The sequence below is a fragment of the Eriocheir sinensis genome, chromosome 17 (assembly GCF_024679095.1).
Source record: "Eriocheir sinensis breed Jianghai 21 chromosome 17, ASM2467909v1, whole genome shotgun sequence".
Lineage (NCBI taxonomy): Eukaryota > Metazoa > Arthropoda > Malacostraca > Decapoda > Varunidae > Eriocheir > Eriocheir sinensis.
This window is the reverse complement of record NC_066525.1, coordinates 1754425-1778370: the sequence shown is the minus strand read 5'-3', so window position 1 is coordinate 1778370 and position 23946 is coordinate 1754425. Positions and strand designations below refer to the sequence as shown.

Here is a 23946-nt window from a genome sequence, read left to right as displayed (position 1 = left end):
ACACACACACACACACACACACACACACACACACCTACACATTTGATAAGGCTTTCGTAGAGGTGGTTGTGGTGTTAGTATTGCCATGGGTAGTGTTATGACCCTAGGGATAGTTTGACAAGGGTTTAGTATAGGTTATGGTGTTAGTATTCCCATGGGTAGTGTTATGACCCTAGTGATAGCTTGACAAGGCTTTAGTGTAGGTTATGGTGTTAGTATTGCCATGTGTAGTGTTATGAGCCTGGTGATAGTTTGACAAGGCTTCCTCTACAGTCTACACCATGAACGCGATAAACCACTCATGAGAACCCGCTAATCTCCTTCGTGACCTTTGGAAATAGTTGTGAATACCAAAAGCGTTTGAGGATACCAGTTTAAAGTCCCCAAACCATGTCCATTGAAATCTTTATAGGAAAGGGTTTGGACTCGTGGGGTAAGAAGGTTCGATAAGCAAGAGATGTGTTTTAATCAAGGAGGTTCTAATAGCTCATAGCCTTGACATGCAGCGAAGTGTGAAGGTGGGATTAGATTCGGTGTCAGGAAGTGGTTTCTCATAATGATCCTCCTCCTTCCTCCTCCTAATTTCTTCCTTCCTCCTCCTCTTTTTCTCCTCCTCCTTCCTTTCTTCCATTCGACAGCAAGTTCCTTCGTGTCCTGAGCCATAATGGAGTCCTTCAAACATCCTCTTCGATCCTATCTTTACCTTCCTTCCTTCTTTCCTCCCTTCTTTCTTTCTTTCTTCCTTCCTTCCATCCATCCATCCATCCATCCATCCATCCATCCATCCTTCCTTCCTTCCTTCCTTCCTATGCGATTGAGAATGAAGGACTTGTAGGATTCACGGGTTAAGGAACTTGCCACGGTAGGATGTAGGATGTATGTGTATAGCTCTCTGTGTGTGTGTGTGTGTGTGTGTGTGTGTGTGTGAAGCAAGACAGCAACAGGAGGGAGGGGTGACCTTCCGCGGAGAGAGAGAGAGAGAGAGAGAGAGAGAGAGAGAGAGAGAGAGAGAGAGAGAGTTGGAGGGGGACTAATATACTCCATTCTCCTTCTTTCCTCCTCATCCTTTCTCTCTCTCTCTCTCTCTCTCTCTCTCTCTCTCTCTCTCTCTCTCTCTCTCTCTCTCCAACACCACCTGGGGGCCTTAGCGCTCCTCCTCCTCCTCCTCCTCCTCCTCCTCCGCCTCCGCTGCAGGTGACGAGGGCAACAGTCTCTCTCTCTCTCTCTCTCTCTCTCTCTCTCTCTCTCTCTCTCTCTCTCTCTCTCTCTCTCTCTCTCTCTCTCTCTCTCTCTCTCTCTCTCTCTCTCTCTCTCTCTCTCTCTCTCTCTCTCTCTCTCTCTCACAGACCACCAGGTGTTGTTGTTTTTGTTGTTATTGTTGTTGATGTGGAGGAGGTGGAGGAAGAGGACCGTGAAGAGAGGAGGAGGAGGAGGAGGAGGAGGAGGTTTCAGAATTTAAAATAAATAAATAAACAAACAAACAAGTACTAAAGAAGAACATGAAGTATACAAGAACAGGAAACAAAAACAAAACAAAAAAACAATCAGTAATGACCAACAAAACCTGCTAGACAGACAAAAAAAAAAAAAAAAAGCAAACCACCCACATCTTTCCTCTCATCACCCACCATTACCACCAGCACCATCAGGGTAGGGCAGGTAGGCAGGCAGGTGAGGGCGAGGCAATTAGTGTGACGGGCGGCCCAGGTGCTCTCGCGTGGTGGCTGTTGAGCGGTAGGGAGCGGCGACTCAGCGCTTGCCTAGGTTCTCATGCCCTTCTGTTGCGTCCTGTACACTTCTTCCCTTGCTCCCTCTCTACATCTATATATCTATCATTGACTAGCTACCTCGCCCTCACCTTTGTTTACATCTATAGGCAGGTGAGAGCGAGATAATTAGTGTGACAGGCGGCCCAGGTGCTTTCCCGTGTGGCTAACCTAACCTAACCTTACCTTACCTTACCTTATCTCACCTTACCTTACCTTACCTTTCCTAACCTAACCTAACCTTACCTTACCTTACCTTACCTTACCTAACCTAACCTAACCTAACCTAACCTTACCTTACCTAACCTAACCTAACCTTACCTTACCTTACCTTACCTTACCTTACCTTACCTTCTGTTGCGTCCTATACATTTCCCTCGCTCTCTCTCTATATCTCTATCTCTTATCATTGACTAACTACCTCTCCCTCGCCTTTGTCCCTCTTCTTACACCTCCCTTGCTCTCCCTATACAACCTTCTCTTCCTCCTCCTCCTCCTCCTCCTCCTGTTCTGACTTCTATCTGTCCTGCAAGTTTAATCTGTATCATTGACTAGCTACCTCGCCCTCGCCTCTGTCTCTCCTTCTTTCGCCACCTCTACCCTCGACTTTATTTTACGATCTTGGCTGTTTTTCTCTCTTTCTTTGGTGTTGCTTTCGTATCTCCTTTCCCTGTTTTTGGTTTCCATAGACTTGTGTTAAAATATGATATGTGGATGTTTGTTTCTCGTGTTTACTGCTTGTTTTGTGCGTCCGAGCGTGTATAGGAAAGTTTGATGAAAAGACGAGAGATTAAGAAAAATAGTTAGACAGACAAGAGAGAAGAGATAGACAAACTTACACACACACACACACACACACACACACACACACACACACACACACACAGACGAAAAAAAAATTATCGATAAAAATAGTTAGACAGACTAGAGAGAAGAGATAGACAGACAAACTTATACACACACACACACACACACACACACACACACACACACACACACACACACACACAGACGAAAAAAAAATTATCGATAAAAATAGTTAGACAGACTAGAGAGAAGAGAGACAGACAGACAACTTAGACACACACACACACACACACACACACACACACACACACACACACACACACACACACACACACACACACACACACACACACACACACACACACACACACACACACATACACACACGCACAGACGAAAGAAAGTGATCAAGAAAAAGAGTTAGGCAGACAGACAAGAGAGAAGAGAGATATACAGACAAACTTACACACACACACACACACACACATGCACAGAAGGCGGTGGTGTTTTAAGTGCTAAGGGCCCGCAGGCGTTTGACCCGGGCTCCGTCGCTTCATCCCTTCCCTTCCTTCCCTTCCCCCCCTTCCTTTCCCCCCTCCTCCTCCTCCTCCTCCTCCTATGACTTCTATCTTTCCTGCAAGTTTCCTCTGTCTCTCCCGTTTCCTCTTCTTGCTCTTCCTTGGTTGGCTTTGTTACATGATAGCGTTGCTTTTTCTTCTCCGTATTTCAATTCCCGAGTCAGTCGTTGTGTGTTTTGGGTTTCCGTTGACGATATAGTAATGATTTAAGTTGTTTTTACTCTTGTTTCGTGTTCCTCTTGTTCGTTACTAAAAGAAGAACAAATATATGTGTTGGGTGTAGCCTGACGTAGCTGTTAACCCGTACAAGTGGTTCATGGGAAGCTTGTATGTAGGGAACGGTGTCTGACTGGCTAGCTTGATATACTGTAAGAACTGATGTCAGGGGAATAGCTTAGGGAGGGAGATATACTGTTGGACCCGATGGCAAAGGGAGAGCTTGTATGTAGGGAACGGTGTCTGGCTGGTTGACTTAATGTAGGGTATTGTTGGGAGTTGATCTCGAGGGTATAGCTTAAAGAAGGGAGAGACACTGTTGGACCCGATGTCAGAAGAGTAGCATAGGAAGGAAGAGCTTGTATGTAGGGAACGGGGTCTGGCTGGCTGACTTAAACTGTTGGAACTGATCTCGAGGGTATAGATTAAGGGAGAGACACTGTTGGACCCGATGTCAGAAGAATAGCATAGGAAGGAAGAGTTTGTATATAGGGAACGGGGTCTGGCTGGCTGACTTAAACTGTTGGAACTTATCTCGAGGGTATACATAGATTAAGAAGGGAGAGATACTATTGGACCTGATGTCAAGGGAATAGCAGAGTAAGGGGGAACTTAAAATAATTATAATTCTGAGCACAAGACGATGGGAGGAAAATTACTAGAAGGTTTGATACTGGTGTGGAGGAAAACAAATGAAGAGAGAGAGAGAGAGAGAGAGAGAGAGAGAGAGAGAGAAGTGAGGGGTCAGTGGTTATGCTTGTGTGTGTGTGTGTGTGTGTGTGTGTGTGTGTTTTCTAGACGGAAATTCCTCCCTTTTCCGGAGCCGCCGGGGAGTGAGTGCAGGATGATGCTCCTCCTCCTCCTCCTCCTCTTCTCAGTACTGGCCTTTCTCTCTGGGTTGATTGCTCTCGATCTCTCTCTCTCTCTCTCTCTCTCTCTCTCTCTCTCTCTCTCTCTTCTACCCTCATGTTCCCTGTTTCCTCCTCCTCCCCGTCCTCCTCCTCTTCCTTCAGCTGTCTATCTTCCTCTTCCTCTCCTCCTCCTCCTCCTCCTCCTCCTCCTCCTCCTCCTCTTCCAGTCATCCTCTCAATGTTATTTTTTTCCCCTCATATCCTCCCTGAGCAAGTGATGATTCATTGCGTGTGTGTGTGTGTGTGTGTGTGTGTGTGTGTGTGTTAATTGGAAGTAATGGTGCGTTGGTGGTGTTGTCTTATACGGAGGAGGAGATTGTTATTATTATTATTATTATTATTATTATTATTATTATTATTATGGTAGTAGTGGTGGTGGTGGTAGTGGTGATGAAAGTGGTGGTGATGGTGGTGTTAGAACATATATTTGTGGTGGTGGTGGTGGTGGTGAAGGGAGTTGGCGCCATGACTCACAGACGCCAGACAACAGAGAGAGAGGGAGAGAGAGAGAGGGGGGAGGGGGGGAGGAGAGTAGGCACCCTTTTTCCTCTGCCTTATCATCCATTGTCAGTTTGGCAGCGTGTCTGTATTTGTGTTGTCTGTGTGTGTCTGTCAGGCCGTCAATATGCGGGGGAGGGGAAGGGAAAGGGAGGTTGGAGATGGAGAGGGAAGAGGAGGAAGTGAGAGAGAGGGGGGAAAGGGTGCAGAAGAGGAAGGGTAGAGAAGGGATAGACAGTAGGAAAGTTGAGAGGCAAAGTTTGAGAAGGAAGAGGAGGAGGAGGAGAAATAGAAGAGGGGAGAGGAGAGAGGAGAAGGGGAGGAACATGGATAGGGAAAGTGTAGTTAGAAGGAAGTAGGGGAGACTGTAGGAAAGGAGAGAGGCAAAGTTTGAGAAGGAAGGGGAGAGGAGAGAAGGGGAGGGGAGGAGCACGTGGATAGGGAGAGTGTAGTTACAAAGAAGAGGGGGAGACAAAGTTTGAGAAGGAGGAGGAGAAGTAGAGGAGAAGGAAAAGTATATGGAGGAGAAGGAAATAGAGAGAGAGGAAATAAGGAGAAAGACAGACAGACAGACAGAGAGAGAGAGAGAGAGAGAGTATGGTGTGATGTGTCTCCGTCTGTCTGTCTGCCTGGGTGTCTGGGTGTCTGGCTGGCTGTGTGTCATTTGTTTTCATCTCTCTCTCTCTCTCTCTCTCTCTCTACTCGACACGTGTTCATATTGCACCCCCGAGAGAGAGAGAGAGAGAGAGAGAGAGAGAGAGAGAGAGAGAGAGAGAGAGAGAATTTTATGTAGTGAAGAAAACGATGACTTATTATGAGTAGGATTTTTTTTTCTCTCTAACGGCACACACACACACACACACACACACACACACACACACACACACACACACACACACCAAGAGAGAAAACAACAAACAACAACGAAGAGAAGAATGAAATACAAGAAAAAAGCGATTGATTTTTTATATTTTTTTATTTTATTTATTATTATTATTATTATTATTATTATTATTATTATTATCGTTACTATTATTTATTTATTTATTTATTTTTAGTTAAGAGATGTGGTGGTGGTGGTGGTGATAGTGGTGGTGGTGGTGGTGGTGTCAGCCAGGATTTAATGACTATGGTGGTGGTTAGGAAACGTCATGGTGTTGCTTGCCTCTCTCTGCTCTTCGTGGTGGTGATGATAGTGGTGGTGGTGGTGGTGGTGATGATAGTGGTGGTGGTGGTGATGGTCCCGCCTCAGGCACGGACCACGGCGTCGCTGGGGTCACTGTGCCCTCCTAGTGGAACACACACACACGCACACACACACACACAAACACTAACTGTATCTATCTCTCTATATGTCTAAAGATACAACCTACTACTACTACTACTACTACTACTACTACTACTACTACTACTACTACTACTATAACCACTACCACAATTATGAGGAAGAAAGAGAAAGAGAAGGAGGAAAAAAAAGGAAGAAAAAAAAAAGAGAACCACCACTACCACCATCACCACCACCACCATAACACCACACAATTTTAATTAAGATAGCAACAACCACACATCCATATACGGAAGGAAGGAGGAGGAGGAGGAGGAGGAGGAAGAGAAACAGGTAGGTAGGTAGGGGCCCTGTCACCTGTAGCTAATTGGGCATGGTAAGACCCCATTCAGCTTCCCATACCTAGACCATTTAGACCCTTGAACAAATTGTGAGTATGCTTCTGTTATGCTAGAGTCGAGGAAGTGAGTTGTTTGGTGTTTATTTTGCTTTTCTGCCATATTTTCTTCCCCATTCAGCTTCCTATACCTAGACCATTTAGACCCTTGAACAAATTGTGAGTATGCTTCTGTTATGCTTGAGTCGAGGAAGTGAGTTGTTTGATATTGATTTGTTTTTTCTTATATATTTTATTTTATACTTCAGTGGTGACAGGCTATTTATTTATCTATTTATTTTTGTTTTATTTAATGTACTCTCAGCCGTTCTTTTTCTCCCATTTTCCTTTGTTTTTTTGTTTTGCTTTTGTTGTTGTCGTTCCTCTTGTTCTTGTTCTTCTTTTTCTTCTACGTTCGGCCTGTTGCACCAGTAGGCTACGTTGATGGGCCCACAGCTTTTTTGTCCCAACCCGTTCGTGGCTCAGGCAAGTGTTTACAGTGGTGCCATCTTGCTTGGCTCATGCTGCCCCCCGGAACTAATCTTTGCTCAACTTTTGAGAGTTTGGCTACAGTCCGGATTGATAGGTGGTCTTCAGGACAGCATGTGGGTAGTTTTAAACCACTCGGGGATTATTGAGAGCTGTCATCTTGTAGCGGGGGGTGGGAGATGCTGGGTGAAGATCGTGGGTGTTTCAGTAGTGTAGTGGTGGCTGGCTGGGTGAAGCGGGGTAGTGCGGGGTTGCCTTGGAGAGACTGGTTAAGGCCGTGTCTCCTGCAGCAGTGTCTTGGTGGAAGGGTGGAAGGATGGAGATCGTGGGTGTTTCTAATGTCTTGGCGGCTGGCTGGGTGAAGCGGGGTAGTGCGGGGTTGCCTTGGAGAGACTGGTTAAGGCCGTGGCTCCTGCAGCAGTGTCTAGGTGGAAGGGTGTATGATACGTGGCAGGGGACTCGTGTGTGTGGGTCGGTCCGCTACTAGAGGTTGTTGCTCCTCCCTGCACCACGCCGACCGCTGGACTGAGCAGAGAGCAAAGCAAGACAGCAACCAACGCCCCGGAGCAGGTCGGGGCCGCCAGCTGGTGTGACTGGCTGGTTGGGCGGCGTTGGGCAGGGAGAGGAAGGAGGGAGGCAGGGAGGGAGCAGTCGGTTCATTGGCTGGCCGTGAATATTGTGGTGAGACGCGATGCCCCACGTGGGTGTAAGACAGTCAGGGTGGTATTGTCAGCTGCTCCCACCCCTCACACCAACTGTTTCCGAAGGCCAAAGAGGAGGTTAATCGAGTTCTAATGAGTGTTCTTTTAAGTTCACGGTACAGAAGGCGGCTCAGACTACCACCAGGGTCATAAAAGTACCCCTGGAAATGCCCTCAACTCACACGAAAGACGAGTGAAGTACGTGTTCTTGGGCGCAGAAATGTTTAAAAATATGGCCCTCGGTCCTTTAAACATTCTTATGTCAGTTCACTCTTTAGATTGTAGATTATTGCACCACGGATGTTTTAGGAGGGACCTATTCTACTCATCTACCTCTATTTCTACTACTCTACGTATATAAATATATGTATTATCAGCTCTAAGTATGTTATAACCTACCCAAACCCACCTTATACTCCCTATCAACAGCATTTTAATTAACAACAGCCCTTTCCTAACGCCCTCTTCCTCTCTCTCCGTCTGGTGTTAGTGTACTCCATCCTGCTCAGACAATAAAATAAATACTTAAATTCCATCCTCACCTGCCCTGACTTATACGTGTAGGAATCCTGTACATACCATTCCATATGTTGTCAATTCTACCCATGATACAGCCTACCCAATTCCACCTCTAATTCCTTATCATCATCCTTAGAATACCCTCAAACGTTGTGTATTTCCTCCTGCATGATGCTTTCTTCAGACATGACTTGGCAACACTGGCGGCGAGCGAGCTTCATCCTGGACAGGTGGCGGGTACGCGGGAGAGAGACAAGGCGGTGTGGGTGTAGTAGGCGCCGGGATAGACAGTGTTGAGGGCAGGCAGGCAAGCAGGCAGGGAGGCAAGGAGACAGCTGGTGTGAGGGAGGAGTTCTTACATGCAGTTGCCGATACACTTTTCCTTTCTCGCTTTGTACAAGACAACCCAAGGCAAAAAATTCACCTCCCTCCCTCTCTCGGTCGCTTCCTCTCTCTTTTCTTTTTCTTTATTTATTTTTACATCTTACATATTGCAATTAAATACAAATTCTCTCTCTCTCTCTCTCTCTCTCTCTCTCTCTCTCTCTCTCTCTCTCTCTCTCTCTCTCTCTCTCCCTTTGTCTCTTTCCCTCTTCCTCTCCGTATTGTGTCTAAGATTTTCACAAAGTACTAATGTTGTCTGAAGGCTGAAGGGGAGTCGTGTACTTGCAATCAGGCTTACACTACCTCCTCCTCCTCCTCCTCCCACGCTTTATATAAGACGTTCTAAGGCGTCCAGATATAGTCTAGCATTCTATTGTGTCTTAAGATCGTCAGAAAGTACTACTAATGGTGTCTGAGGGCTGAAGAGGAGTCGTGTAGTTGCAATCAGCCTTACACTACCTCCTCCTCCTCCTTCTCCTTCTCCTACACTCTATATAAGACGTTCTAAGGCTTCCAAAATTAAAGTCTGGCATTCTGTTGTGTTTTTAGCTCGTCACAAAGTACGACACCTTACGTAACTCGTCCTGTGGCTAAGTAAACAATAACAGCAACCTTCCTTGACTCATTCAGTTCTTTGTTTATACCTTGAGTCATTCAGTTTGTCTATACCTCGTGAGTCATTTACTTCGTCTTTACCTCGTGAGCCATTTACTTCGTCTATACTCTAAGTCATTCCTTTTGTCTATATCTTACGTCACTCGGGTCTCCGTCTTTACCTTGAGAGTCGTTCACTTCATCCATACCTTGAGTCATTCACTTAGTCTATACCTCGTGAGTCATTTACTTCGTCTATACTCTTAGCCATTCCTTTTGTATATACCTTACGTCACTCAGGTCTTCGTCTGTACCCTGGGAGTCATTCATTTCATCTATACCTTGAGCCATTCACTTCGTCTATACTCTAAGTCATTCCTTTTGTCTATACCTTACGTCATTCGGGTCTTCGTCTGTACCCTGAGAGTCATTCACTTCCTCTATCCACCGTCACAGCGTCCGCGCTCCCTCTATAGCCCTGCACAGACCTATGCACTGCTGGCTCGGGGAGGGAAGGAACTGACAGAGGGAGGGACAGCCAAGCATATCAGGACATACATGAGGAGGCTTGGAGAACAGGCGAGCAGTCAGACCCACAGACACGTAACGCTAGGCACTCTACTCTTGTCCTGGAAGGGGAGGGAGAAGATGGGATGTACTCTGAAGGGAAGGGGATGAATGAGAGGGAGAGGAAAAGAAAGGGAAGGAGAAGCAGAAGATGAGGGAGAGAATAGAAGGGCGTATCTATCCTCGGGTGGAAGAAAGAGGAGCAGAAGAGAACAGACAGAAGGGAAGGAAAGATGGAAGAAGGAAAAAACAAAGAAGGGGAGAAGGACAAAGAAAGGAGGAATAAGTGAAGAAGAAGGATGGAAGGAGAACTAATAGAGAGGAGGAAGAGAGAGAGACAGAGAGAGAGGGGGGGGGAGAGGGGGTACAGAAGACTTTGAAGACACAAGCCAAATCAGTGAAGGAAGGTCGTGCAAGGGGCGTGGTGGTGGTGGTAGTGATGGAGGTGGTGGTGGTGGTGGCTGAAAACTAGGTCACGGGGATGGATGGGGTACGAAAGAAGGGAGGGAGGGAGCGTAAAATAGGTCAACCCCCCCCCCCCCCTCGCTTGCTCGCTTGTCTGTCTAATGTATTGGTGCGAAAAATGTTTGTGTTTTGTGCGTGGGAGTTTTTTGGTGAGCCTGTCTTGTTGTTCTTGATCTTGTTATTGTTGTTGTTGTTGTTGTTGATCTTTTGGTGTTGTTGTTTTTTATCTTCTTTCGGTGTTACTTCTGCTTCTCTTCTCTTTCTTCTTCTTTTTTTTTTCGTACTTCATCTTCACTTCTATTTCTCCATCATCATCTTCTTCATCTTCCTACTACTACTACTACTACTACTACTACACCACTGCAACTTCTACTTCTCAAAATATGTAAACGACCTTCATCTGTTAAGTAACTTTTTGAAGACCTGTCATTATTTCATTGGTCCATACAACCACAACCACCACCACCACCACCACTACTACTACTACTACTACTACAACCATCACTACAACCACTACTACTACAACCACCACTACTATTATTACTACTACTACCACTACCACTACCACCATGTCTGAGATTTGTTTGTTTTAAAAGTCTTTCCTCGTTTTCTTTTTTTTTCTTTTTTGGATTCATTTGTCTTCTCTCGATTCACTGGTGGAGGGGAAGGGAGGGGGGGGGGTGTAGGGGGATTCGAACCCATGTCTGCAAGAAGTGGGTCAGCCAGGCGTGGAGTTTGAGCTTGGGCCGGGTCCGTTTTGAGAGAGAGAGAGAGAGAGAGAGAGAGAGAGAGAGAGAGAGAGAGAGAGAGAGAGAGAGAAGAATTGAAGGAAAACAAAGGAAAGGGAAGGAAAACGAGAGAGAGAGAGAGAGAGAGAGAGAGAGAGAGAGAGAGAGAGAGAGAGAGAGAGAGAGAGAGAGAGAGAGAGTCACACACACACACACACACACACACACACACACACACACACACACACACACACACACACACACTTAGTTGGTTGGTCATTGATTATTTGATAGGCCAGAGACGAAGGGAAGGGAAGGGGAGAAGGGAAGGGCTGTGATGGGATTGTAGGGCCTAGGCTGGGTTGGGCTATGAAAAAGGGGAGGGGAGGGAAAGGAAGGGAGGGAGAAGCGCTGTACTTTGAAGGGAAGGGAAATGAAGGAGAAGGAAGGGAAGGGAGAGACAGAAAGAAAAGAAAGGGAAGAGAAAGGCAGAGGAAGAAAGGGAATAGAAGGGAAGGGAAGTAGAGGAAAACGAAGAGAAAGAAGAAGAGGGGAGGGAATAGATGGAGAGAAAAGATGAAGGAAAGGAAGAGAAGGGAACTTAAAGGGAGGAGAAGGAAGGGGAAATGAAGGACAATGGAAGGAAAGGAAGAGAAGAGAAGAAAAAGAAAGGAGGAGGAGGAGGAGGAAAGAGCTGTGAGAGAGAGAGAGAAGGAGGAGGAGGAGGAGGAGGAAAGAGCTGTGAAAGAGAGAGAAGTAGAGAAGTAGGGAAGTAGAGAGGAAGGGAAGGGAAGGGAAGAGGAGGATCAGAGAAATTAATTGAAGGGGAGGGCGAAGAGGAGGAGGAGGAGGAGGTTGGTCATCAGGTTCTGGTTTTTTGGTTGGTCTGTGGTTGACGGTCGTTGGCTTTTAGTAATGTGGAGTGTGGTGGTCGTGGTGGTGGGCCTGCCCTTTTAACTTACTTTTTTCCTTTCATCTTTTTTTTCATCTAACTTAATTTTTTTTTCTTATATTTATTTATTTCAATTTTTTCTGTATTTATTTGGTGGACTTTCATTTTTTTTCTTTTTTTCATCTTTTTCACCTAACTTATTTTTTTTTGTTATTTATTTATTTCTGTTTTTTCTTTCTTTATTTGGTGGACTTTCCTTTTTTTTCCTTTTTTCTTTCATCTTTTTTTCATGTAACTCCATTTTTTTCTTTTATTTATTTATTTCTATTCTTTTCTTTATTTATTTGGTGGACTTTCCTTTTTTTTTCCTTTTTCTTTCTATATTTTTTTCAACTGATTCTTTTTTTTTCTATTGTCATTTATTTATTTATTTTATTTGACCTTCCTTTCTTTATTTTTTTTTTTTTTTTTTTTTTTTTTTTTTTTTGCTGCTACTTAATTTTCTCGGCTTTTATTTTTTATTTTTGGAACATTATTTTCCTTTCCTTTTCTTTTAACTCCATCTTTTCCTTGCTCTTTGCCATTTCTTGTTCCTCTTCCTTTTCTTCCTCTCCTCCTTCATATCATTTTACTTACTTTTACTAGCATTCTTCTTGTCCTCTACTACTACTACTACTACTACTACTACTATACAACCACAGCAACAACTACTGTCACCACCCCTACGACAACTACCCTTCCCTTCCCTTCCCTGACTGACTGACTGACTGACTCGCTTTCACCAATGAGGTCTTCCGGCGTCTACTACCAACCCTCCCGCACTCCCTTCCCTTCCTTGGTCTCTCCCTCGGTCCGGTCGCCTCTCCGCTAGTCAAGGCCGCTAGACCGCTGATGGATGGGCCAATAACCGCTGCGGGCATGAAAGCTCTCCTCACATGCAGGGTTTAGGCAGCTGCCCGCACTGGTGTAATTGGTCCTACTGTCCTGGCAAGCTGAAGGGGGTGAGAGAGAGAGAGAGAGGGAGGGGGGATGAGATTTGTGTGTGTGTGTGTGTGTGTGTGTGTGTACTCTCATTCCTCCTCCTCCTCCTCCTCCTCCTCTTGTTCTTCTTTAATTTTTATTTCTTCATCTTCTGCTTCTTCCTCCTCCTCTTATTAATATTTCTTTCTTCGTCTTCTTCTTCTGCTTCTGCTTCGTCTTCTTCTTTTCCTTCTCCTCCTACTTCTCATTTTTCCGCTTCCTCTCCCTCCTCTTATTCTTCTCTTTTTGTTTTGTTTGTCATCTTTCTTCTTCTTTTTTCTTCTCTTCCATGACATTATAACCATATTTCGATCACTGTTAGAATGGATGCAACTCTAGGTGACTGACACGCCTCCAAGACCAAGACCAAGCTTTTCGTCCTTTGTTGCATCCATTCTCTATAGTAGCCTTGATGGGGGACTTGTAGGGCATGAGACAGGGCTAGCATGGACCCTTAAACCCCTCGTATAATCACTACTACACGCAAGTACATCCTCGTTAGTACCAGATAAAACATGACTAACTGTTATCACTACTACAACAACTACTACTAGTGCTACTACTGTCATTATCCGTGTTAGCGTTAGATAAGACAAGATTCGTTTGTATATTATAACTACTACTACTACCACCACCACCACCACCACCAATACTACTACTACTACTACTACTGCCACAACCAACACCAGCTTCGAGTGTGCTAAAAATAGGAATAGGAAGGAAGGGAAGGTGATGGATGGAGTCGGTGTGTGTGTGTGTGTGTGTGTGTGTGTGTGTGTGTGTGTGTTAATCAGAAGGTTACCATCGTAATCCTGAGTGAATCCTGAGTACCAAGTAGCAAGAGGTATTGAGTGAATGGAGGAATTGGTACGTTAGGTTAAGTTAGCTTCTATAGGTGACAGGCGCTGTGTGTGTGTGTGTGTGTGTTAATCAGAAGGCTACCATCGTAATCCTGAATGAATCCTGAGTACCAAGTAGCAAGAGGTATTGAGTGAATGGAAGAATTGGTACGTTAGGTTAAGTTAGCTTCTATAGGTGACAGGCGCTGTGTGTGTGTGTGTGTGTGTGTGTGTGCTACATGTGCAACCGAGCGTGTGCGTGGGCGGTGATTTGTGACGCGTGCACACACACACACACACACAGTCACACACAGTCACACACACACACACGCACACCAAAACAATATATTACCATCATCTCGAAGGACCCTAAACACACACACACACACACACACACACACACACACACACTCAGACCAAAGATTACTAACGCGAGTATATACAAGATAAGACAGAAGCCATAGGTGTAAGTACATGCGACTTACTATCAAAGCTTCTTGTCACTGAGGAAGAGGAGGAGGAGGAGGAGGAGGTGAACCGTTACTATGTGCGTGCAAATAATCGAGGTTCATCAAATTTCCCTAACCACATGATATCATTTTCATTCATTGCCCTCACGACCTAATTTTGAAGGCTTTTGACAGTTCTACAAGGCGTGTGAGAGAGAGAGAGAGAGAGAGAGAGAGAGAGAGAGAGAGAGAGAGAGAGTAGGAAGCAGAAAACATAACAGGAAAGAGAGTGAGATAGTTCTAATTAGTGCAAAGGGATTATAGAAAGGAAGGTTAGATGTCAGAGAGAGAGAGAGAGAGAGAGAGAGAGAGAGAGAGAGAGAGAGAGAGAGAGAGAGTTAAAGGACGAAGCATTGCATGGGAGGAAGGGAGGGAGGGAAGGAGAGAGTGAGGGAGAGAGAAGGTTAAAGTAGGTATTGCAAGATAGGAAGGGAGGGAACGAATATTGAAGCTCTGGAGGAGGAGGAGGAGGAAAATAGGGAACTAGAACCATAAGACAGTGCAAGAAAAGATGAGAAGCTTTTGCAAGATAAAGAGTAGGAGAAGGAGAAGGAGGAGGAGGAGGAGGAAAATAGGGAACTAGAACCATAAGACAGTGCAAGAAAAGATGAGAAGCTTTTGCAAGATAAAGAGTAGGAGAAGGAGAAGGAGGAGGAGGAGGAGGAGGAGGAGGAAAATAGGGAACTAGAACCATAAGACAGTGCAAGAAAAGATGAGAAGCTTTTGCAAGATAAAGAGTAGGAGAAGGAGAAGGAGGAGGAGGAAGTGAGTAAGTGCATAAGCTTAAGAGACGAGTAGCTCCTCCCTTTTCCTGCTAAGAACCACGGCATGTACAAGGACTGTCTGTGGTTGGGTTTCCTTCTCTTTCCTTCTCTTTCCTTCTCTGCTTACAACCTTACCAGATCATCGTATGCAACGTAACCTAACATACTCCCCTATTAACAAGACTATCGATTTATTATTAGTAGTAGTAGTAGTTGTAGATGTACAGCAAACTTATAACACACATAGCCTAACGGACCTAGCCTATCCCTTTATCAAAGAAGACCATCTATTTCTCGATCATTTCCAGACTCCAAAACTGTTGTACCCACACCAATAACGATATCCCAATTCAAGTCATTGCTAAAACCGTGAACCAATGGATGTTTTTTGCAATAGTATGAGGTGAAAGACGGGGAAATACAGTGTTCTAAGTATTACCTGGCCTGTAATTTTTGGGGGGAGGGGGGGGGGCTATTATATGGACTATTTTATGATTCCAGTGAGAGTTTTACCCGACTTCTGCATCTTGAACGGGAAAAAAACACCCATGAAAACCCGAGACCTTTAAAATATGGACCTCTCGTAGAAGTTGCTGTGATTTCCAAGGACTGTTTTGTGGTCCTAGTGATAGTTTTACCCGACTTATGCATCTTGAACGGGAAAAGCACCCATGAAAACCCGGTTAATATACTCTGTGGCCTTGGGAAATTGTCTAATGGTAGCCCGAGACCTTTAAAAATTTGGACCTGACGTTGCATCCCATATTCGAGGTGGTGGTGGTGGTAGTGGTTGGTGTTTTTCGTAGTACTAATACAGACAGGGCACTCAAGACAGCCAGACCCAGAGGAGAGTATAGAGACAAGCACAGTTCAGAGCAGTGCCAGGAACCGAACGAACTCTATAAGGAAGGAAGAGTTCATGCATATTTAGTAGGCTAGTCGTGGTGGTGATGGTGGTTCGTGCCTTGCCTACTGTTGATGTTATTACTGTTGTAGGAAAGAAGTATACAAATATACCCCTATGCTATTAATGCTGATAATATTCATAATCGATAATAATAAAAAATGGACGTATGTGTTTGGGCGTCGAAATGTCTGGAGGTCATTCGGCGGCCAAGCACATAATTTGACAAGGCTTTCTTAGGTGTTTTAGGCATTTTCAGACGCAGTTTCATGACCCTGGTGTAAGTTTGACCCTTCTTCTGTACCGTGAACCTAAGAAAACGCTCATTAGAACCAGACTGATCTCCATTTCTGGCTTTGGAATTAGTTATGTAAGGGGTGGAGGCTTTCATGGTAGTAGCGGGCATTTCCAGGGACAGTTTCATGACCCTGGTGTAAGTTTGACCCTTCTTCTGTACCGTGAACCTAAGAAAACACTCATTATAACCCGACTGGTCTCCTTTTTCGGCCTTTGGAATTAGTTATGTGAGGGGTGGAGGCTTTCATGGGAGTAGCGGGCATTTCCAGACGCAGTTTCATGACCCTGGTGTAAGTTTGACCCTTCTTCTGTACCATGAACCTAAGAAAACACTCATTATAACCCGACTGATCTCCTTTTTCGGCCTTTGGAATTAGTTATGTGAGGGGTGGAGGCTTTCATGGGAGTAGCGGGCATTTCCAGGGACAGTTTCATGACCCTGGTGTAAGTTTGACCCTTCTTCTGTACCATGAACCTAAGAAAACGCTCATTAGAACCAGACTGATCTCCGTTTCTGGCTTTGGAATTAGTTATGTAAGGGGTGGAGGCTTTCATGGGAGTAGCGGGCATTTCCAGGGACAGTTTCATGACCCTGGTGTAAGTTTGACCCTTCTTCTGTACCGTGAACCTAAGAAAACACTCATTATAACCCTCCTTTGTGGCCTTTGAAAGTTGTTATGTGAGGGTTGCATGGCGGCGTCTGAGGATACCGTCCCAGTTCAGTATTCGGATCACATGACAGGAGAATGTGACCGCCCTAATTAGGTTTCAGCGCCGTCCGCGTTTGGTTCCTCCTCACATGACCGACACAGCTAACGAGAGAGCCTTTTACTTCTCCTCCTCCTCCTCAGACTTGCATCCTTCCTTCCTTTCATCCTTTCCTCCTGTTGGCTTCTTTGTATTTTCTTCCTTGTCCTTCACACTTAGTTTTGTTTGTTAGTTATATATATGTCTAATTTTTCTTTCTTTCTTTCTTTAATTATGTTCAACAGTTGTATTTATTTCCCATTTTCTTCATTTGCTTCTTTTTTTTCGTTTTCTTTATCTATTGTGTCTCATTCTGTCTTCTCTTCGTTATTCTCGTGTTAGTTATATCTGTCTAATTTTCCTATCTTTCTTTCTTTCTTTAATTATGTTCACCACTTGTATTTCTTTCCCATTTTCTTTATTTGCTTCTTTTTTTCCGTTTTCTTTATCTGTTGTATATCTCTTTCTTCCCTTCGTTATTCTCGTGTGCTTCTTTTCCTACTTTCATCATTCATTTCCTTTTGTCCTGTTCACATGTACGTCTTTTCCTATTTCTTCATCATGCTCTTCTTTTCTTTCCTCCTATTCTCCATCTGTATAGTTTTCTTATTTTCTCTATTCTCTTCCTTTTCTTCTGTTCGGTATTTGTATTCTCTCCTCCTCCATTCACTTATTTTCCTCCTCTTCGCATTTCTCTTCCTTTCCTTTTACTTACTCTTATTACTTTCATTCCGTCCTACGCTTCTCCAATCCCTTCTTTCCCTTCCTTCCTTTCCATAGTTTCCACACGCCCAAACTTCATTCACAAACTCCATCTTCCATCACACCCACACCCACACACCCACACTGAAGGTCACTCGGGCTCCTTCTAGCGACCGTGCAGACTATACGAATTCAGCAAAGCGCCCCACGGAACTCCGCCGCTGGACTCCTAATAATGGGACACAGAGGGAAAGACTGAGAGTGTAGTGTGTGTAGCCTAGTGTGCCCTTCCGTCTTGGCTTGCTGGCTGGTGAAGGGTCATATTCTAAAACATTAAGGCGCTCAAGCTCACATTTAACAAGGCTTTCGTAGGAGTTTCGGGCATTTCCAGGGCTAGTTTTATGACCCTTGTGGTAATTTGATCCTCCTCTTATACCGTGAACCTAAACCCCCCCCACTTATTAGAACCAGCCTTTTCGGTCTTTTCGTCTCCCAAACTCATATTTAACAAGGCTTTCGTAGGAGTTTGCGTCATTTCCAGGGGTAGTATTATGACCCTGGTGGTAGTTTGACCCTTCTTCTGTACCGTGAACATGAAAAAAACACTCATTAGAATCCGCCTGATCTCTTTTTTTGGCCTTTGGAAATACTTGATGTAGGAGTCGAAAGATAATAATAATAATAATAATAATAATAATAATAATAATAATAAAAGACTTTGATTAGACGAATAAATAGACAAACTGTAGACTTGTTTTTTGTGGTTATAAGTAATGAAGAGAGAACGTTAACACACAACAACAACAATGATTAGGAAGATGCTGTTTTAGTGCTTTGGAATAACTTTGATGGTGGTGGTGGTGATGCCGAGACGAGAGAAATGAAAGTGAAAGTGAGATGGAGGCGCTGGCGAGAGAGAGAGAGAGAGAGAGAGAGAGAGAGAGAGAGAGAGAGAGAGAGAGAGAGAGAGAGAGAGAGTATACACGTAACTACTTCAAGCACTTCAGAAAAATAAATAAATACAAGGGAAATTAAGTTGGCAAATGTTAGAAAGAAAATAGACGAGAGAGAGAGAGAGAGAGAGAGAGAGAGAGAGAGAGAGAGAGTAAACGTAACTACTTCAAGCACTTAAGAAAAATAAATAAATACAAGGAAAATGAAATTGGCAAATGCAAGAAAGAAAATAGACGAGAGAGAGAGAGAGAGAGAGAGAGAGAGAGAGAGAGAGAGAGAGAGAGAGAGAGAGAGAGAGAGAAACTAGCGGAACACCAGTAAAGACAATATCATACACACACACACACACACATACACACCTGAGTAGGAAGGTGTGGGCGTGGACAGGTGTGGGCGGGAGGGAGAAGGAGGAGGAGGAGGAGGAACAGTGAACAGCGTGATGAGAAGAGGAGGAGGATGTCTGAGTCTGCCCAGCGGCGAGAAGACTGGCTGGAGGAGGAGGAGGGGAGAGAGGAGGCATGAGAAGTCGTGAGAGGAAGGGAGGAGGAGGAGGGAACTCTGGGTATGGGGAGGGAGAGGGAGGAGGAGGAGGAGGAAGAGGATGAGACGTGACCGAGAGAGAGGAGGAGAAGGAGGAGGAGGTTGGTGTATAGTCTGGGAGAGCAAGGAAGGGAGGAGGAGGAGGGGGCAGGAAGGAAAGGAGAGAGGAGGAGGCCGAGGAGGAGGAGGGCAGTGTCAGCTTACACTTCTCAGGCAAGGATTTACGACTAGCTGAATCCTCTCTTCCTGCCCTACGCTGACGGCCTTGCCTTCCTTCCTTCCTTCCAGTGGGTGTGGAGGGCCAGGGAAGGGCGTGAAGGGAGAGGTCAGGGCAGGTTGTGATGGCAGAGAACGAAAACTAGGTAGGGGTTGAACGGGAGAGGTTAGCATAAGTTGGGGTGCCTTCCTTCTTTCCTTCCTTCCTTCCAGTGGGTGTGGAGGGCGAGGGAAGGGCGTGAAGGCAGATAACGAAAACTAGATAGGGGTTGAACGGGAGGGGATAGCGTAAGTTGGGGTGCCTTCCTTTCAGTGGGTGTGGAGGGTGAGGGAAGGGCGTGAAGGGTGAGGTGTATCCATCATACCGAACCTATCACAAACATTGGCTTAGTGTTGCAACGTCAAAATCATCTTATGGCGTCCTTCGTTATCTAAAGTCCATCTCAAAACGCTAATGTATCGATTGGCTTGAGGATTTATTGATGTATTCTAAGCCTCGTATTAATTAAGAATGGCTTATCTGCCTATGAGGTCGCTACAGCTGTTTTCATTCTCTACCAACCAGCTCACCATTCTCTCTCCCTCTTCCTTAGGTATGTTGGCAAGGGCGACGGCATCACCATCAGCGTGTGGAACAGACGGAAGATCCACAAGAAGTCTGGCAGCGGGTTTCTAGGATGCGTCCGTCTCCTGGCCTCGGCTATCCACCGCCTCAAGGACACCGGATGTAAGTCTTGGGGGCCCGTGCATCACCGGGCTCCAGGCGTCAGGAATGGGCGCTGCCTTTTTTATAATCCTCACCGCATGTGCTACTCGTGTTGAATTTCTTCTTACCTGATAATGATAGTGGGAGTGAAGGGGTGGAAGAATGATAGAATGAACGAATGAAGAGAGGAGGAGGAGAAGGAGTGAGAGTGAGAATAAATGAATGAAGTGAGAATGAGAATGAGAGAATAAGAATGAAAGAGGATAAAGAGAATGAAAGAATGCAGATAAAATGAGGACGAGAGGAAAGTGAAAGAATGATGGAGGATGAGAATGAAAGAATGAGAGGATAAAGTGGTGAAGAATGAAAGAATGCAGAGAAAATGAGAACGAGAGGAAAGTGAAAGAATGATGGAGGATGAGAATGAAAGAATGAGAGGATAAAGTGGTGGAGAATGAGAGAATGAAAGAATGCAGATAAAATAAGAATGAGGGAAAGTGAGAGAATGATGGAGGATGAGAATGAAAGAATGAGAAAGAATATGAGTGAGAGGATTAAGTGAAGAATGAGAGAATGAAAGAATGCAGAGAAAATGAGGATGAGGGAAAGTGAAAGAATGATGGAGGATGAGAATGAAAGAATGAGAAAGAATAAGAGTGCGAGGATATAGTGGTGAAGAATGAGAGAATGAAAGAATGCAGATAAAATGAGGATGAGGGAAAGTGAAAGAATGATGGAAAATGAGAATGAAAGAACGGAGAAAATGAAGTGGTGAAATGAAGGTGAGGAATAAACTAACCTAACTCAACTCTTCCCATCCCCAGACCAGCGACTTGACCTGACACGCGTTGGCCACGATGACAGTGAGCCCGTGCGAGGACAGATCGTGGTGTCCCTCATGTCCCGGGACGGCCGAGGCACAGGCTCTCACAATGCAGTAGTCGACACATTAGGGAACCTCTCCTCTCCTGACGACCTGCCGGAGGTAAGATGTGACCCCGAAATACTACTACTTCATACATAGCATTTCGTCGCCCAAGAACACCTATTTAACAAGGCTTTCATAGGAGTTGTGGGCATATCCAGGAGTAGTTTTATGACCCTTCTTCTGTACCATGAACCTGAAGAAACACTCATTAGAACCCGACTGACCCCCTCTTTGACCTTTAGTAATAGATGATGTGAGAAGCGAGTGTCTTATAATCCTGACCATAGTCCATCTATTCTTGGGGTTGGGCTTGCAATGATCCACCTCTACCTTGCTCAATTCCTCTATTTCTGATACCATTTCTCAACCTGTTTTTCTACCCCCCGGACTGTCAAAGTGATTGGACAGACACAAAGGAGTAAATAGTGGTATATTTTTCCTAATGTAGGGTTGATGGCAATGCAGTTTAGGTTATTTTGTCAGAGAGTTTAAGTTGTCATCAGGGTGAGCCTCTCAGTGTAAACCAGAGAGTAAGGAAATGAGAACATGAGTAGTCTGCGAGATAGTATAGTAAATCAGGACACCTCTCCTCCCGAAATTGACCTATCTTTCGGCCACTCCTCTTGACTCTTTTGTGTGGTGCAGTGGTTAGCACACTCGGCTCACAACCAAGAGAGCCCGGGTTCGATTCCCGGGCGGAGTGGAAAAATTTGGGCGGCTTTTCCGATACCCTACGCCCCTGTCCACCCAGCAGTGAATGAGTACCAGGTATTAATCGGGGGTTGTGTCCCGTCTCCTGGGGTCTGTTCCCTTCTCCTATAATTCCTTCCCGTTCTGTCTCTCTCCGGCATATGACCACAGATGTTGCGCCGACTAAACGAAACTTTCCAACTTACTTTGACTCTTTTGTAGGAGCAGTGAGTAGCGGGCTTTTTTTCATTATTGTTTCCTTTTTGTTGCCCTTGAACTGTTTCCTCTACTGTAAAAAAAAAGAGGCTGGTTATATTATCTAATGCAGAAGTAGAATTGCAAATCACAAAGCTTAACAACACAACTTGAAACACATTATTTCCTGTAGTTCCCGTCTTTCCTCTAACTCCTTGTCTCGCTTCTCGTCTTCCAGGGTTGGGAGGAGCGGAGAACCACCACAGGTCGCCTCTACTACGTCAATCACCACGACCGCACCACCACCTGGGAGCGACCCACACTACCAGCGCACATCTCGTATGTACTCCTTCCCTTCCCTACTCCTTGCCTCTCAACCTGCCTAACCTCTAAACACTATACCTTGCTTGTGTGTGTTTGAGTGTGTGTGTGTGTGAGACCTTTTAACTCAGCTTCTTAGTGGAGGTTTGTGTGTTTCGTAAAGGCATTAGATCATCCTATGACTTTACTTCTATCGAGAGGGGAGTGTCAAGGCTCCGCTTCACCCGAAATTGACCTCTCTTGTAGCCACTCATTTCTATTATCTTTCTAGGATCTGTGATTAGTGGGCTTTTTTGTAGTTATATATTATTTGCCCCTTGAGCTGCCTCCTTTACCTTAAAAAAAAGAATATCAGTCAGTTGAACACAGAGACTCAAGCGTTGGCTCATGTGGATAATGTTAAAAGTGTGCTGAAGGGATGCTCAACAACTGCATTAGTACAAAATTTTATGCATATCAGTTTAGTTTCAAAATTATTAATGGTGTTGTCGTTGGTCATTATATTTGACCGTCAATCACTTTTAAACCCAGAATACTCAGACTTTGGTTCATGGGAGGTTAAACAGCTGCACCACAAAACTCTATGCATATCAGTTAAGCTTCAAAATTATTAATGGTTGTGTCACCGGTCGTTATATCAGAACGTCAATCACTTTTAAACCCAGAATACTCAAACTTTTGCTCATGGGAGGTTTAACGGCTGCACTACAAAATTCTATGCATGTCGGTTTAGCTTCAAATTTATTAATGGTTGTGTCATTGGTCATTACACTAGACTCGATCACTTTTAAACACAGAATGCTCAAACTTTTGCTCGTGTGCCATTTTAGAAGTATGTTAGAGGACTGCATTACAAAATTCTATTCCTATTGGTTTAACTTTTGTCATCAGTTGTGTCAGGTAGAAGGCGCCACATGACTTTGCAGTTGCGGCGCCAAGACCAAACGCTCCAATAATCAATCAGTGTCAGGTAGAAACTCCTTCGCCTCAGGGGCAACACCAGAAGCTTTTCCCTCCACTCCGAAGCTTTCCCCTCCACTCCGGATCTTAACACACAGACTAACCCCTGAAACACTAGAAATTACACTGCCTGCTGAACCTAACCGTGACTTACTTCTCTTAACAGTTCACAGTTACATGGCTTCCTTCCTCCTATGTCCTTTTCAGAAACTATTGTGAGTGAACTAAATTACCCTCCAGTCAGTCATAAGAACATAAGAAGCAATAGTTATGTGAGGGGTTGTTCCTACCTACACTCAGAATACTGCACTTCCCGACATTGAACTTCATCTGCCATTTCCCCACCTAGTCATACAATCCGTTTAGTTCATCCTGGAGAAGAGAAGAGTAGAGTGATCAGTGTTACCATTCATCCAGTTAGACCTAAGATGTATCCGTGGTGTTATTTTTCATTATGGGTATTGAAAGTTAGTATTGAAAGTTAGATAGTTTTATATAGCAGTGAATATTCATTGCCAAGTGTTTTCAGTAGCTCAACAGGTCTTGTCATCCACACACATGCAAGGGAGGGTCTGACCACTTGCTTCTAATCATCCATAGACTCATCCATCCACTTTGCAACACAGAAGAAGTGAATGTTTTTTTTTACCAAGTGTTGACAGTAGCTCAGTAGGTCTTGTCATCCACACACATGCTGGGAAGAGGGTCTGACCACTTGCTTCTCATCATCCATAGACTCATCCATCCACTTTGCAACACAGAAGAAGTGAATGTTTTTTTTTTACCAAGTGTTGACAGTAGATCAGTAGGTCTTGTCATCCACACACATGCTGGGAAGAGGGTCTGACCACTTGCTTCTCATCATCCATAGACTCATC

At 44.7% G+C, this 23946-nt stretch overlaps 1 protein-coding gene across 2 annotated transcripts in view; it reads left to right on the top strand.

The window, feature by feature from the left end:
- Positions 1-23946, top strand: part of LOC126999710 (E3 ubiquitin-protein ligase SMURF1-like) — a 66052-nt gene that overhangs the window by 32401 nt on the left and 9705 nt on the right. For both annotated transcript variants that reach the window (XM_050862471.1, XM_050862470.1), the window contains exons 4-6: positions 19862-19995; positions 20799-20959; positions 22026-22126. In XM_050862471.1, the coding sequence (XP_050718428.1) occupies positions 19862-19995; positions 20799-20959; positions 22026-22126 (396 nt within the window). The remainder of the gene's footprint in view (positions 1-19861; positions 19996-20798; positions 20960-22025; positions 22127-23946) is intronic.